The 18,537-nt window shown below is 33.2% G+C and overlaps 1 protein-coding gene across 2 annotated transcripts in view; it reads right to left on the bottom strand.

The window, feature by feature from the left end:
- The window catches only part of CADM2 (cell adhesion molecule 2), a 336,787-nt gene that overhangs the window by 91,744 nt on the left and 226,506 nt on the right, over window positions 1–18,537 (bottom strand). For both annotated transcript variants that reach the window (XM_053903225.1, XM_053903226.1), the window contains exon 7: window positions 13,404–13,582. In XM_053903225.1, coding sequence (XP_053759200.1) covers window positions 13,404–13,582 — 179 coding nt within the window. The remainder of the gene's footprint in view (window positions 1–13,403; window positions 13,583–18,537) is intronic.

Raw genomic sequence — 18,537 nt, 5'->3', positions numbered from 1 at the left:
GAACTTTGAGATAGAGCTTCCTTGTCCTAAATTTAAATATATGTGAATATATATGTATGTTATGGTACAGAGAGAATATTTTATTCCATATGAGTATAATGGAGTGATTTCTCCAACACTTCCATCTCAAGATTAGTTATTTTAGCTGCCTGACTGTAACTCTTGTAAAAGCAGAAATTAGAAAAGGACTCTGAGCTGCCTTTTCTAAGTCAAAACACTCATCTCTGGTTTTTCACTCCTATAACTGAGTAGCAACATTTTGGCATCATTTAGCGATTGTTTAAGAGATTTGATTTGGTTCATTCACTTTTGGTCTTTTACTTAGACATTCATAGGGAAAATGGAACTACATTTTCATAAGGAAACATGAAATAAGAAACACTAGTACTAATCATTTGTTTCATTTTAGAAGTGTCTAGAATTCTGTACATTTTTAAAACCATTAAACTGTTATACAAATTGTTCAATCAAATACAGTACAGGATAGAAAATGCAGGTCATTTTTCCCCTTTTAAGACATATCCATTTATTTTTTCTCAAGAATAAAAATAAACTAATCTACATGCAGAAGAATTATATACATGCACAAAACATGACAAAAATAACCACATCCTGATTTGACATTAATTTACTCTGTTCAAGCAAGATAATCTGCAGCCATATTAATATTACATGTAATTTGCTGAATACGAGATGTTGATTTTAGGAGATCTTAACATATGCCTTATATGTTAACATCATATGATGAAAGGATGTCTGGGCACGGACACTAAGTAACTATACACTAGAAAAATTGAGAAAATGGTTTGTGACATAATTTATGAATATTAAAATTCATAAATGACAACTATATAATAAGTCAATCAATTAACTATATCGCATTTCATCTCTGATTTCTACAATACAAAAGATGGGGCCAAATTTTTTATTGCTATATTTAAGGTCGTATTTCAATCAAATAATATTAATTTTTCCTGAAAAAAAGTGGTTACCAATAAAAAGTTCAGAAGTTACAATTTACAAAAGAAATGAACTGTGTTATATATTTTCTAGAGGTTAAGGCATAAAGAATGAAGAGTGAGTAACTGATAAAATGTATAGTGGAGAAAAATTGTATTTTGAGGAGTGAACAAAGTAAAAATAATGAGATTTTGTTTGTCTAGATAGACATCTACTATAGAAAATTCAGGGATTTGTTTAAAGGAAAAATGTGAGCATTTTTGATAGGAAACTGAGAAAAGTAAAGGTTTCAGGAATGAAAACATTTGCTTAGAGTTTTACCTACACATAAAGTGTGGATTACAACTGTTTTCATGTAAAAGAAAATTTCAGGAGTATTTCAATAATGTCCACTGAACCCCAAATTTAGTCATCGTCCAATTGCATATTAGTGCAGGCAAAGTCTAAGTAGGCAGCAAAAGTTATTCATGTTCGTGAATGCTGGGTGACAAATAAATGCAGTATAAATAGTGTGGAATACTTCTATAAGGACCTATTCACTCGCAGAAGCACAATTATCAGCTCACACAACAAACTTGTTGAGTCAGGAAACTAAAATCTGTGTCCAGGAACCATGGCTCAACTTTGTTCCCACAAATTCAGCAGTCCATCGTCACCCCTGATCTACCTGCTTGATTCTGTCATGAAGAATTCCAAACTGTCTCCACCATTGTTTTCAGGCACTGTGCTGGAACAACAGGGACTAAAGTTCCTCAGGGCCCTCATGTCTGGCTTCTTTATTTTTCATAGTGCCCAGTTAAGGTGAGCAAAAAAGTGGAAGTCCAGCACACAAGGAGACATCTGCTCCCAACACAAGTCTTTTCCCAAAATTCTAGACTCAGCTCTTGCTGGTCTCTTTGCCGCCATGTTCTCAGAGCCACATCCTGTTATATGACACTAACATTACATTTCTTGTCTTTTAAGTTTAGTTTAAATATGACCTCATCTGTAAAGCATTTCCAAATTCTGCAGTTAATATCTTCCTTCAAAGCACTTTCAAGGCACTTAGCAGATACTTCTTTCTACACATGCTTGTTACATATTATGTTACTGTCATATATATATATGTGTGTGTGTGTGTGTGTGTGTATATATATATATATATATATACGTATACATATATATATATATATATATATATATACACACTATATATATAATTAACTATAGGCTTATAAGGCAACATATCTTTGGTTTTTAAAATATCATTTTAACTTGGGACAAGTTTACTCTGATTCAACCCCCTAGTATTTTCCCATCTCTATCCCTTTCTTGATATACCTAGTAAAATGCTACTCCCAAGTTCCTGCCTGATCTGGACCTGCTCTGTGAAGACTTCCTTGACCAACTGAATATAAACTGATTTCCTTTCTCTCTGAATACCCATCATGCTTTTTGACTTTATATAGTGCTTCCCTCACTTTCTTATCAAGATCCCCATGACAATAATGTTTGTGTTCATGGCACACCACTATAGGCACAACCAAAGTTATGGGCCTCTCACTAACTCCATGTCCCTCTTTGTCTCCCCCAGTGGAGAATAAAATACATGTGTGATGCTATTTTTCTAATTTACATAATCTATTAATACACTCTATTATTTGAATTCTTATTAATACAGTAAACAGTATGCAGAATATACACAGATAACAGAGAACAGAATCTATGATACACCTCTGTGCTTCCTTCAGGTACCTGGCTCTATGCTTTGAATTTGACTAGCGCTTTATAAATAAGACTCCTACTGGTGATAATGACAATGATGTCAGTAAATAGGGAATAGTATCATTTTAATAACATGAGTCAGTAATTGAGCCTTATTCATGCTTAGTGAGTGCAAAAAAAATCCTCTCCCTTCCTAATACGATGTGTGAGATAGTTTTTAGAAATTTCTGCTAAGAGTCTTCAAGTCCAAATGATTATTTAAAAAATTAAGATGTAGTACACTGAAGAATTTTATATTCTGCATGCAGTTTTTCAATGTTTTAAAATGTGTTAGAGCTCTAAATCATGTCATCCAATTCAAAAAATAGAAAAGTACCCTTTTTAATCACATCCTAATGAAGGAGTTTAACAAAATGCAACCACATTTTGTTACTGGAGCTTATTAGAGCACAGCAGATCCTGTATAACCTTGTTAAAATGAAATCAGTTCCAACAAGCACTGTATACAATAAATTGAAGAGTGGTGTAGCACCTTTTTTCCAATAACGAGCTTTTCAGGTTAAAGGTATGTTCTGTTCTCTACAAATGCAGTGTACAATAATTTCTAACTTGTCAACGTGTTTTGTTTGGTGGCAGTTTCTCTTTTTAAAAATGGCATTCTGGCCCATTCAGAATGGATTTTCTAAGCAAAATTAAGTCTAAAGAGTCCCAGAAGCCCAAGCTGCTTGTTTCTCTCTAAGGACTAGTGTTCAATAGGGAGAAAAATTGTTACCATTTAGTCTGGACTCCATATGTCTACTTTCTTTCTGCTTTATGTCACTAACTCCCCAGGGTGGTCCCAGGGTAATCAAGAGTGAGTCCAAGCCAAGGATTATTAATGGAGATACAGAAGAGTCGGAACTCAACATATATTAGAAGTATTAAGGTAAGAAGTATCTTTGTGATAGAAGCTATCCACATTTCCTAACCTTAAAAATAATAAGGCATCCTTAACCTTCTTACTGATAATTGCACTGCCATTGGAAGCAATTGTAAGAGGAAAAATGTACTATATTTGCTTTTTCACCTGTGCAGAGAAGGGCGTTTATCTATCCCCATTATGTTCAGCTACATGTAGCAGCCTATTTGGATTATAGCATAAGAATGGATAACAGCACCAAGGCTCTTACTTAAATGACAACCACCAGGTTGACAAGGCCTCAACTTGCCAGTACATACTTCATCCTCAAGAGTTGTATGGTAACCCCGTCTGCTTCATAAAAAGGAGCCCTTTTAAAAATTAGATTTGAATGAATCCCTTTTCATCCTTCTGATAGCTTCCACTGGCTTCACATACTAAATGGAATCCTTTTATAATAAAAAAAAGCTGTTTTTAAAAAATGAAAAGTACTGCAATTTTCAACTGTAGGCGGTAACCAACAGTTCTATGTAATTACAAGGAAAGTTTATGAATAAAATCAGTCTGTTATTTGAAAAAAAATATATGCATTTTTCTTTAAAAATACTTCTTCAAGTTCCAAACTTACAAAAGTAAAGTAAAATCTAAAGTAGGAAAAATCCTTTCAAGTGGATGATCCCACATATTTTTCTTTAAAAATACTTCTTCAAGTTCCAAACTTACAAAAGTAAAGTAAAATCTAAAGTAGGAAAAATCCTTTCAAGTGGATGATCCCACATTATTTAGCTCCACCTATGTCAATACTGTGAGCTCCTTCTTAAAAGTACTTTACCAAAATGAATCAGATGAGTTGGTCAAACACTTTAAGCTCTGTAAGGATGAAAGGTTGTTTTTTGGAGAATAGTTCTGTCATCCATTAAAGAAAAAAATCAAATCTGAAAATACACAAGGGAAGTGTGATCTAGTAGAAACACACTGATGGAGAAATCTAGATCCTGACCTGTATCCCTAATATTCAGAGTTCTAACATAAAGAAAGGTCTTTCCTAATCTTACAATAGATTATTAAATGAACTGGTTTCCACGTGGGATTTAGTTATACAAACTGATAACCTTCTCCAAGTTATTTACATCTAAGACATGCTCTAAATAAGAAAGTGAATATTTTACTGACATATTTCTAACTATGGAATTTCATATTCTCCTGAATGCGTCTCTTGGAATATTACAATTAATGAAGGGATCCTAAAAACATCTCTGAAGTTGCATCATGGTGAAGGATTGGGGTGAAAACACTTCACTTTTGTTCATTTTTACTGAGAAGTCCAGGCATAATAGGGAGTGTTTATTTATTCATTATAGGTTCTGCAGTGCTTGGCCTAGCACTTTGTACATAGTAGATACTCAAGAAAGATTTCCTGAAATAATAAAATATTAGGTACTATAGCACTGTGATATAGATTTTCAGAAAACACTTTATATTTGGCCAGAAATAAATCTTATCTTTATAAGTGATGTTACAGATTTACAAAGAAAACAAATCCAATTGTTAGTAAGCAATAATCTCATAATTTTGAAAAAAAAAATGAACAGACATGTGAAGTCAATTATATAAGTCTTCTAATTTCTAGGATTTCTATTAAAGATATTATTTATTCTATACACAGTTGTTCGTTTCATTCACTGCTTAACTGTATAAGGCATCATTTACATATGGATTGCCAAATAAATATATCTCTAGATCTCACTTCTTTTCCTAATAAGAGATGAAACCTAAAGGTCTTGATTTGGGTGACCAAAGAATGAATATCAGTTTCCCCATTTTTGCTCAGAAGTCAAGACAGTACATATGGACACACACACATATGCATATATGTGAATATGGGCATTTGTGTATGTATATATGTATACATTCATACACATTTTATTAAAGTTTCTTCTGTTGAAAAAGAGAGAGAGACAAAGATAGAGATATACAGAGACAAAGAAATGTAATCATTGGAGAAGTATTTACTGATTGCTTACTATTTAGAAGGCATTGTTCTAAAAGCTGGAGATACAGAGATAAATGAGACTCATAAGATCTCTGCTTTCAAGAAAGTCATAATGTACTGGTTGGATATAGAATATATTCATGTAAACAGATTATATATATATATATATATATATATATACACATATATATACACATAAATGCATACATATATGTATACATACACATTTATACAATCAAATATACAAATACACAGCTAAAATACCAAATAATGATAAATGCCCCGCAGAGAATTAAAATTAAGCGATGTGTGATTTGCGCTATTTTAGATTGGAGTGGGACAAAAATATCCTTTTTCGGAAGATTCATTTAATCTGAGATCTGAATGATAAGAAATCACTCTTGCAAATACCCGCGTTCATGACAGAATTCCTTGTACTTTCTGGACAAGCATTCTGGGCAGAAGCAAACTTCCTTAAAAGAGATTGAGCTCGACGTCTTAGAGGAGTTGAAGGAGATCCAGAGAAACAAGTGATTGTGTAGAGAGTAATGAGATGTCACGTATGTAGATAGTAGCATATTGTGTATGGTTTGGTAAGCTAGGTTAGTAAGGATTTGGGTTTTACACTAAGTGTGATGAAATGCCTTTGGAAAAACTTAGGGGAAATATATGAAGGAATGTGTATTTAGAACATTTATATGTGTGGGAAAGAGATTGTAGACATGGAAGTCAATAGTGTAGGCTAGAGAGAATAATGGAGACAAGTGGACATACTGAACACATGGTTTGGAAATAGTGTCATCAGAACTTGCTGATGAATTGGAGATTAGTCTCAAGTGGAGTCAAGGATAGTTCTTAGGTTCTGGAACAAGCACATGATGTGTTGTTACAATGTTAGTAAAAATTACACTGTAAGAAGCTACTAAGCAGGTTTCATGAAAAATATGTATCTTCTAGTTAGGTGTGCCATTATTTCTGAAAACAGATGCTTCAATTTTCATCATTGGGCCATTGAATATTGCTTGAATTCTTAAATGAATTTGCCAATTAGTGTGCATACACTTGAGTGCAAGAGCTTTGTAGACCTTTGAAAAGCTACAAACTCACCTTATTTCCACATAAAAAATCTAGCAAGACTGAGAGTCATGGATTCTATTCTTCTGTTTACCTTACTGCAACTGATAGAAAAGATTATGTATAAATAGTGTAAGAAAAGATATTTACAATGCTAAAATTGTTGGGCGATGGACTCTCCCTTCAGGCAGGAATGAGGGTTTTCCCCATGGACATTTTAGCCAGTGGTCGAGGTAGGTATCATCGAAACATTTACTGCAGAATGGTTGAGTGCTATCTCTGAACGGGAATTTTACTCTGAAGGTAAAATCTCATTTTATACAATTCATGCTCATCTTAAAACAAAGAGATGGAATTAAACCTCAACACGGTGATATGTATGCCTGCACGTATGCAACTTTTAAAATGTTTTATAATGCAAAAGTGCTCCTGTCTCCACTATTTGATCCTATTCCACTTCTCTCTGCAGAGTTCAACAGCATATTTATGCAGAGGTGTGCCTTTCCCACAGGCTCTCCCTACTGTATTCATGTCCAGAACTGATGTTTTATCTCAGCAATTAAAGAAGGCACTGTTTTAAGACTTGTCCAACTAGCTTACTGTCTGCAAACTCTCCACCAGAGATGAAGGCAGCAACCATAGGGCTCTTCCACGAGTGCACTGTTTTTTGCTCCATATGGATGTCTTTTCTCTCCTTTTCTTCCCACACTGTGTATTTTCCCCTTGACACTTCTAAAGAAAGCTTCTCCAAAGGAAAAATGCTCATTATGACTACACAGAATTAATTTACCAACTGGTAGGTCTGTTTCCATGTGAGGGAACAGATTTTAGCTGAATCCCTTTTTAATGTTTACTAGGTTGTGCATCTGTCCGTAATCCAGACTTCTCTTTCTCCCTGGCCACCTCCCCATATGAACTCATTCTCTTAGTTCCACAGTGATCTGTTGCACCTCGCCTAACACTACAACTAAGAGGAAAAAAAAAAGGCATGTAGTCTTGCAACGCTCTCAATGTTTCCAAATGTTTCATTGCTAGATAAATGTAATGGTAAATGTACATGTTACTGCCAACTTTTTAGCTACATATTTACTAGGAAGCACAGAGGTACATTTTTCATTTTAATGTGATGAAAGTTCTCAAGAGTTTTCAAATCATTGATAATCATGACATGAATATGTGTAACATATATTTCAAGAAAAGAAATGTACATATCATAATCATATTTGCTTAGTTCTTATGGTAAGTGAAGTTTAAAAACAAGTTTAAGGTATTAGTTTATGATAGCCCTAATCTGTTTCATAATTATTACCTCACTCACCTATACATGTATTAATTATTTTGCTAAATTTAGGATCAGGTACTAATAACCCTAAAGCAACTGAACTTATGTTCTACACTCTAGCGAAACTTTGAAGGAGGTGATAGATGACTTGGAGGTTTTTGCTGAAGTGAAAGAAAGCCTACCCTCCATGACTCTGTTTGTCTCTCTCCCATGGTAAGCAAATCAAGTGAAAGGGAAAATTTCAGCACTGAGGACTGAAAGTGAGCCTATACTTACGTATAATCTCTGAAAAAGATATATGTCTAAACTATGCAACAAAGCTAGGTGCTTGGCTTAATGCAGGACTATGCAATATTTGTGTGTATAACTCTGTCTCTGAGTATTTCTGACATTTATTATTTATAATAACAACAGAGTGAAATGAAAATAGTAGTTATATTGATTTTTAAAAGCTGAAAAGGCATATTTAATAGCTTGATACCTTTCACTAGACTAAAACACACAGATATTTCTAGAAGTAATATTCTCTCTATTAAAAATCTGAAACACTCTTTTTATGATGGTTCTTATTAACTAACAATAAAATGTGATGGATCCTATTGTGTGTGTGTGTGTGTGTGTGTGTGTGTGTGTGTGTGTTATTTCTGAGGTAAATTATCCTGGAAACATAAAAAATCAATATCATATTTTTCATCAGTATTAATTTCAACAGATACATGATCAAATACATAAAACAAATGGTAACTGTCAAGTGATATGTTAGAGATATCAAGTCAGTGACTGTCAGTAAACTGATTGACGTTACAGAAATATAAAGAAACTTTTTATTATTTTTTACTTTCTACTATAATTATACTAGTTATGGAGGATTTTACTAGTTTTTATGTGGTTGTAAAACTAAAATTTGCTACAAAGGCAAAATATCTACACATAAAAGTAAAAACATGGCAGGGTCTGTCGTGGGCAATTTCACTCACAACAAGAATAGTAAGTTACGATAATGAAGAAGTAATGAATTGTTTCAAAAGCTTATCCACACAAGTAGAAAAATAATGAAGTAAAGGAATATTAGAGCAGTAGCAAAATAATTTTAAATCTCATATAAGGGTTCTTATGGTAATAGGAAGAATATGTTTGAAGAGAGATGGGAAATATGCAAACCTTTCTAGAATAGTGCTCAACTATGTTATGACTGTCTGAGACAACGCTGAGTTGGGTTCTGAGTGGAGTGGGTTCTCCACTGAAATTCTAATCTGACTCCATGTTACTCTCTCCTACAGTCTAGGCCTGCCATAGTTAGTGCCACTACTGTAGAAGAAGAAATAAAATACTTATTTCTTTTCTACTTCATTGCTATATTTCTTTCCAAATCTTAGGGAGGGTTTTGAAGGTACAGATGTTACCAAAGAGTTCCAGCATCTGTTCCTCTTCCATTTGTATTTTGAGGAGTGGTTCCAAATTTCTCTAGCATGAGGGTGAAGGGAGGTGAAAGATACTGGGTGATGAGAACGAAGTTAAAGATATGAAGCAAGTGTACTGATTTGTGTTTCTCACTTTCCATATTCATTCTCAAGTTTTCCTGGGTGCTATATGTTTCTGACACTTTCAAAAGAACATATATTTCACATCAATTGATGACAAATAAATATAAGGACTTCAGTTGCCTCCATCCACAAAATAAGATTAGCCTAAGGTCATCTGTAATTCTCTGCAGCCATTCCTTGTGTGATAAAATAGCATCTTCCATGTTCTCTCTACTTGAAGGATGTGCATCTGGGAGCTCTTTTCTTGGGGAGAAGATACTGTATCTAAACCCTCTGAACTTGATGCTGCGTTAGACAAAGAAGTAATTATAACTTTTCTCCTGCACTCTCTTCAAGATATTCTCTACTGCTTATTTAGCAAGAATTTACAATTGTCTTGTTCTTAGATAACCTAATTCACGCTCTGGGTACCATACAGGGAAGACTGTGGGCACTAAATTGTATGCAACTCTTGGCGAAGTTTTTTACTAGAGCATTAGATCGAGATGTCTTTTGGTATCATAAGGCTACTAGTAACATGATAAGAATTGTTTGATTTATTGCATATCTATGCACCTGGCCCTGTGTTGGGTACTTCCATTAATGATGTATACCATTTGTCTTTTAATAATTCAGAAGTGCTCTGTTACTATTTTTTTTTTAGTCCAGATACTTGGACCATACTTTCAAAGACTCTGAACAGCTACATCATTGTAAGTCCATACTCCTCTAGTTCCTTTATTATGATATTATATCTACTTGAAAGCTTAACTTATCTTCGATATTCAATTCTAAACTTCTTGAGTTCTGTTCACCTATAGTGCTTTTGTATTCGGTAGATAAATGTTAAAGATTTATTTGGTGAAAGAATTTTTCTTTTCATCTGACTTCTCCAAATAGTAAAAACAGCAATGCAACAGCATGTTTAAACACCATTAACATGGAAATAATCAGCCTCCCTAAATAAATAAATAGCATGGTACCAATGAAAACATAAGAATGACTTCAATATTTTTATGCAAAAGCAAAAAGCAAGGAAAAAAACCCTATTCTGTTCACATGAATTAATACAATAACTGAGGCTACCAAATTAGCAGCTAGATTTTTCCATTGCTGAGCTTGTTAAGTGAAAAATGGTACCTTATTTCCCAATGGAACCTGCACAATACAAATATTTCATAAATATAGTGTTTTATCCTGCAAGTATTTGTATGCTAAATTTTGTTAGACCTTCACTAAGGGTGAATTTTAGACTGGCAGTTTCAAATTACCATCTGTAGTTCTAAAGCTAAAATTTGTAAAGGTGTAATTAGGAGAAGGGGAGAAAAGCCCTCCAGTGACCATAACACAAAATGTCAGCGCTGTTAACAACTAAATGTGACAACATTTAAATAATGTACTTCCATTGACACCCAAAGAATAAAATCTAACCATTAGGATGGCATCTAGATAGCAGATGATTTCACAGGAAAGTGTTCAGACCTCCATCAAGTTAAGAATCAATAGAACCTAGGCAACTGTGGTAGAGTCAAAGACACAGTCTCAGCTCATGAAAGGCCCTTCTGTGCTAGAGCTATATTAAATTATCACAGCTAATGTAAAATCAACCTCGGTGTAAAAGATAAAAGGGTAAAGTTCTCACAAATGATCACTTATCACTCCATTCCGAAATGCATACAGCATTCATTATAGATCGAAATGCCACTCAAATTTCATCATTTAGTAGGGTTTTGAAACAGCCAAACCATTAACAGAAGAGAGTAGCTTTTTATATTTATACAACCAGTGACTAATGAAACATTATACCCTGTGTGCAAAGGGTAAAAAAAAAAAAAAAAAAAACAACTTTATTTTGTAATGAACCCAATTGGAGCCCTTTTTAAACACAGTGTAATATGGCTTCACTGTTTCATCGAGCCTCTCATTACGCATGTCAATAATCCTAGGTAAACTACTGTTGAACTTCACAGCATTTATCTAGCAGCATGAATAACATTAATCCATGGGGTGCTTTTGATGAATTGTAGTTCAAAAAGCAAAGCCAGAAATGACTTCTTACAAAGTGGTTAGAGAAGTATTTATTAGAAATATGTCAACTGCCAAATACCTAAAGGTAGCTTGGCTACTTAGGAAATCATGCTGTTGGCTAGCTTGCAAACACTGGGAAAACATATGCATTTGCTCCACTTGAATTACTTACAAAAAAAAAAAAAAGAAAAAAAAAAAGAATGACATACTTTTCATCTAAGTATGTAATTTTGTCTGTCACTTCCCTTCTAATTCTTTATATTTTTTATGTCACATTGCTTTCGACACAATGTGACATGCTATACAACATGCCCCCAGGTTCCCAAAAACTGTTAGTGAGAAGCTCTTAGAAAGTTAGGAGTGAATTGGACTACACTCCCATGACTGCATGATCTAAACATACAGGTCAGCATGAACTGAAAACTACTCCTGGGTCCTGCTTCAAGGATCTCACTTATCTTCTTGACACACCCAGTGGACCCAGTGGTTGTTTCATTCTCTCTGGCAGTCAGCCTGACAGGGTGTGTCTGCAGGGGGTTACCACATTTAATTCCAGTTTATGACTCTAATTTGATAAGGCTGATCTTTCCCCAAAGTTGTAATCTGCACAATTCATAGGATGGTAGAAATCAACCTCTCAGCTCTATCTTTAAATAGTTCATATGTGGACAGTCTATTTACTGCAAGCCTTATTCTGCCTTCAATAACCAAAGTGCTATTAAGAAGTGAGAGACTGCCTACACCAAAGTACTTTGGAAATATTAAATTTGTATATTGATTCAATATATTATTTTTCCCCAGTTTTGGTCTGCATCATAACAAAATAAATCTCTGGGGAAAAAACACAAACTAGATTAATTTTTTTTTTCCTAAAATACAATCCCTTCACAAAGAATAAGACTTTACCCCCAAAATTCTTTTTTGGAAAGGTAGAGAACTAATTCATATTTCGTATAATATTTTATAATTAGATTCATGGGAAAAATATTAAATAAACAACCTCTCTCCATGATTTTTAAGCTATACTGGATTTATTACAGCATCATGCTTTATACAACACTCATCTGGAATACTTTAATATTGTGTAAGACACAAAACTAGTCTTCTGAAAGGTTTTCATGGGGAAATATACCTTATATCCTTCCATTATCTAATGCTTCTTTCCCTTAGAAATTCACAATATACCCTGACATATTTAATAAACTCTGAGAAGTCTTGCAATAAAGAAACTTGACTAATTTTGTCTATGGCATTAGTTATCAACCTCATAAAAGTTCATCTCTATCCAGCAATATGTTAAAGCTATCTCATAGACAATAATTGTGGCTTTTGGAGGTTTGGAAAAACAGAGATTCTCTTAATCTTGGGTATTGATATTTGTTTCTGGCATTTTGTTACGTTTACTCAAATTGTGAGATTAGTTCAGTGAAGAAAAAATATATGTGGGTATTTCAAATCATTGTTCATAAGAAATTAGTGTAATTATCAGTACTGCACACCTCTGTCTTTGCTACATTTCAGTAACATGCTGTCATTCTTTATGAAACCAGTTATTGTGATAGCAAAGTATATATTTTTATGATAATACAACCAAAATTAACTTAAGGTAAATATAGCTTTCATGATTGTGATTTATAACTAAAAGCATTTATTTGTAAAATTTAAAGAAAACCACTATTATTTACTCATCACCACCAAAACTTATATATTTGTAATAAAGAAAACCTTTTACAAAATTAATTTTTATTTTTAGTGTATGATGTAATTTTATTTTATTACTTTGACTTGGAACACGTTAATTGTGAATCTTTTATGAAAAGTCCTGAAAGAAAAAGAAAACCCGTTTAAATTTTTGTTTAATATTCTAAAGATTGTGATAAATTTAAAGTCTTTCAGGTCATTCATTTTTTTCTCATATAACGATGTCAAAAAAGTACTTACCGTGTACAATGAGAACATACTCTGCGCTGCTTTGGCCAATGGTGTTTGTGGCTTCACATCGATATGTACCATTATCCGTTTTGTTCAGGAAAAGAATGTTTAGCTCCCTACCACTCACAACCATTCGGTCAGGATCTGGCAATTCTCCACCATCCTTTGTCCACAAAACAGGTTCTGGCCTATTAGATTTAAATATGCATATAGAAAGGAAAAATGAGAAAGTTTTCATACTGCGTAAATTAACTAAATCAAGCAATTTTTAAATATTTAACAACGATTCTCTGCATATCCATATGCTAACTTCTGTAAGGTACCAAACAACCACCATGCTCTCACAGAGAATATCTGGAGATATGGTAGATATAATTTAATTTTATTCTGTTTAGCTAAGCAGACACGTATGAAGGAATTAACTTGTAGAGTCATTTTAGCGTCCTGTGGTCCTGATCCTGATGCTGATGGCTCATACCTACTAATTTCTGGAGGACTATCCTGCGGTTACTGGAGAAGCCGTTTCCAGAAGTACAATTATGCTTTTGCACCTGGGGCTACCACTGTGACACAAATTGCCTAAGACCACCTGAAGCTTCTCCTACTTCCATTCCCTGCCTTTCTCATCCCCCTATAGGCTTTTTCTGGAAGTTCTCTCTTTTATTCTCCTAGTTTTATTGAGATACAATTGATATCTAACACTGTATTAAAGTGTACAACAGAAGGATTTGATATATGTATATAATGCAAAATAATTACAATAGCTGTACTTAACATCCATCACCTCACATAGTTATATTTTTTCCTGTGATGAGAACTTTAAATAGCTACTCTTGAGCAACATTCAAATAGAAAATACAATATTGTTAATTATAGCCAACATGCTGTACATTATACTCCCAGAACTTATTTATCTTATAACTGGGAGTTTGTACCTTTGACCACTTTTACCCACTACCCTATCCCCCCATCTCTGGCCACTTTTATTTGGCACTGAATTGGAAGTCCTAGTCAGAACAATTAAGTGGGGAAAAAAAATAAAGGCATAGAAATAGGAAAGGAAGAAGTAAAATTGCCTTTATTTGCTGATGACATGATATTAAGAAAACCTCAAAGACTTCACTGATAACTGTTAAAACTAATAAATGAATTTAGTAAAGTTACAGTATACACAATCAATATACAAAATCAATTATATTTCTATATATTAACAATGAACTATCAGAAAGAAGTTATGAAAACTGTCCTATTTATAATTGCATCAAAAAGAATAAAATATTTAGGAAAAATTTAAGGAAGTAAAAAATCTGTACACTAAAAGCTACAAGACATCGATAAAAGAAATTAGAGAGAACACATACATATGGAAAGATAACCCATGTTCATTGATTAGAACAATTAATTTTAATTTTCCACACTACTAAAGTGATCTTCAGATTCAAAGCAGTCCCTATCAAAATTCCAATGGCATTTTTAACAGAAATAAAACAATCCTAAAATGTCTATGGAACCACAAAAAGCCCTGAATAGGCAAGCAATCTTAAAGAAGAAAAATGTTGGAGGCATCACACTTTCTGATTTCAAACTATATTAAAAAGCTACAGTAATTAAAACAGTATGATATTGGCATAAATGCAGACATATAGGTAAATGGAACAAATTAGGGTGTCCAGAAATAAACTCACACATATATGGCCAATGACTTTTTGAAAAAGGCAGCAAGAATATGCAATGAAGAAATGACAGTCTCTTCAATAAAGGGTGCTGGGAAAACTGGACAGACACATGCAAAGGAATGAAACTGGATCCTGAGTGTCTACCTTACACAATAATCAACTCAAAATGGATCAAAGTTTGAACTTACGTTCTGAAACTAAAACTTCTAGGGAAAAAAATAGGGAAAGTTTTCTTGATATTGGTATTGACAATTATCTTTTGGATGACAACAAGAGCAAAGGCAACAAAAACAAAAATAAACAAATGGGACTATGGCAAACTAAAAACTTCTGCATGTGTACCCCTGATGTTTATTTCTGCTTTATCTGCAATAGCCAAATTATGGAAACAGCACAAATGCCCACCAACAGATGAATGGATAAAGGAGATGTGATATATATACACAATGGAATATTACCAAGCCATCAAAAAGGATGAAATCTTGCCATTTGCAAAATGGATGGAGCTAGAGATATTATGTTAAGTAAAGCAAGTCAGAGAAAGACAAATACCATATGACTTAATTCATATGTGGAATTTAAGAAAGAAAAATGAACAAAGGGGAAAAAAGAGGGAGGCAAATCAAGAGACAGACTTTTAACTCTAGAGCACAAATTGATGGTTACTGGGGGGATGGGTAAATTAGGTGATGGGAATTAAGGAGCACCAGGTGTTGCATGGAAGTGTTGAATCACTATATTGTACACCTGAAACTAATATAATACTGTATGTTTGCTAACTGGAATTTAGATAAAAACTTAAAAAAATATAAAGAAAAAGCTTCTGCACAAAATGGAAACCATTAATGAAATGGAAAGGCAATCTAAAGAATGGGAGAAAATATTTGCAAATCTTATATCTGCTAAAGGAGTAAGTATCCAAAATACATAAGGAATTTATACAACTCAGTAGCAAAAAAATGGCCTAATTAAAAAAATTGGCAGTGCAATTGAATAAACATTCTTTCAAAGAAGACATACAAATGGCCAATAATTACGTAAAACTATGTTCCACATCATTAATCATTGGATAAATGCAAATCAAAACCATAATGCAATATCACCTCATACTTGTTAGAATACCTATTATCAAAAAGTCTAGAAATAAGAAAGGTTAGAGAAGATGTAGAGAAAAAAGAACCCTTGCACACTGTTGGTGGGAATATAAATTGGTGCAGCCAGTACGGAAAACAGCATTGAAGTTCCTCAAAATATTAAAAATAGAACTACCAGTTGATCCAGAAATTCCACTTTTGAGTAAATATCCAATGGAAACAAAATCACTATCTCAAAAAGATATCTGCACACTATGTTCATTGCACCATTGTTTACAATAGCCAAGACATGGAAATAACCTATGTGTCCATCAATGGGTGAATGGATAAAGAAAATATATTCCAAATATAACGGAATATTATTCAGCCATTAAAAAAAAGGAAATCCTACTTTCTTGAGACAATATGGATGCACCTTGATGGCATTAGGCTAAGTGAAATAGTGAGACAAAGTATGATCATACTTATATGTAGAATCTAACAAAAGATTTTAGGAACTTATAGAAACTGATAGTTCTCTTTTAATTAAATTATTGCAAAGAATTACCATCTCAAAACCTGCTTTTAGGGAAGAAAGAATAAATGAAACATGGACTTCTATCTTCAAATATTTTACATACTTATGTAATTATTAATTATAGGAACAGTTAATAATACCTACCACCATGTATTGATAATGGTAGCTATCCTAGATATGTTATTAATATGTTCTATACTTCTCCCAACAACACTTTGATACAATTTTTTTAATTTAATGCATGCAAGAATATGCACCAGAGATGTATCCAAACCCTGGTCTGACTCTGTAGTCAATGCTTTGTCCGCTACCTCTTGCTTTCTAACATGATGAATATTTTCCTGGTACTTATGACAAATATTCTATTTAAACATGATTTTATCACATTATCAGAAATTATTTTGAAACAGCTTTAATTATTTATTTATTTTGGTGAAAACATTTACTCCATTTTGTTATTATGAATACGATTAAGACATCTATCTTGATAAGTGATGCCTACAACTGTAACACCTTTACCAAGACAAAGGTTATGTATTTTTCTGACAAAATGCTGTAGAAGTGATAAAAGTTACAAACCAAGTAATAAAAGCTACGGGAAATAGTATCAAAACAAGTAGATCAGCAATGTGATGAAAGAATCATTTAGTTTAAGCAGTAAATGATCAGGGCTGTGCCTGTGAAACTTCTGAAGAGGCATTTTAGGGAAAACAAATAAACCAAAAACTAGTTATCCAAAAATATTGAAAAAATACAATTATTTATATCATCCAATTATATAGACAACTCACTCTCATAGTATCTTTAATAAAACCCAAACCACTAATATTTCTCAACTTGCTCCATGTATCCCACATCTGCTAGTTGATCTTTGAATTTACTAATTCTTATTTTAAAATTGATAGCCTGGGGGCACCTGAATGTCTCAGTCGGTTAAGGGACCTACTCTTGATTTCAACTCAGGTCATGATCTCACAGTTCATGGGATTGAGCCCCAAGTTGGGCTCTGCATTGACAACCTGGAGCACGCTTGGGATTCTCTCTCTCCCTTTCTCTGCCCTCCCTTGCTCACAAAGGAGCTCTCTCTTTCAAAGTAAATAAACTTAAAAAAAACAAAACAAAAACTGATACCCTGGGTAATATTGTACCTTTTAAGGAGGCAAAACTGGCACAATAAAACTATGACTTACTGCATATAATAGAAATATTAGAAGGTATGTCTTTTCTACAAAGCTACATAAGCCCAACATTAAAATAAGTTATATTAAGGATAATTAGAATTTGAAAACATTCATCCTGAAAATGCTACTCAATGGAAGTATTTTATTAAGAGGCAATACTTCTTTGATGTGTAAGTTAGAATTTTTAAACATACACAGACATAATTATATGTATATATCTATACATTTCCATACAATCAAAATTATACCCCTCAAATCCAACCTGTCATAATTTTTCTCTGCTTCTGCTTACGAGATTTCATTTACATCTTAAAGCATATGGCCCTGTAATCATATAATTAAATTTAGATATTTATTTTTACATTGTGTACATAGAAATGAAGTCAAAGCTCTAGATCAACACTTAAGTTGTCAGTCTATATTAAAAAATATTTTCTAAAAAGATAATTTTCTTTTTTAGAAAATAATGAAAAAGCACCTGTATAAATGGTTAAAAGAAGATTTTAGCAGTGTAAGTCACTGCTGACACTGAACATTGCAGGATTCTTGATCCTACTCTGTATAGTAAATCTTCAAGGTGGCAAAAAAAAAGCACCATAAGACGCAATTTTAATGAAATGGAGGTTAGAGTTTATACATCGATTAAACATACCCTACACATATTCCAATTAGTAC

Source organism: Panthera pardus, unplaced genomic scaffold (assembly GCF_024362965.1).
Source record: "Panthera pardus isolate Hobbes unplaced genomic scaffold, ASM2436296v1 HiC_scaffold_16, whole genome shotgun sequence".
Taxonomy (NCBI): domain Eukaryota; kingdom Metazoa; phylum Chordata; class Mammalia; order Carnivora; family Felidae; genus Panthera; species Panthera pardus.
The sequence above is the reverse complement of the archived record's forward strand: the minus strand, read 5'-3'. Positions and strand labels throughout refer to the sequence as shown.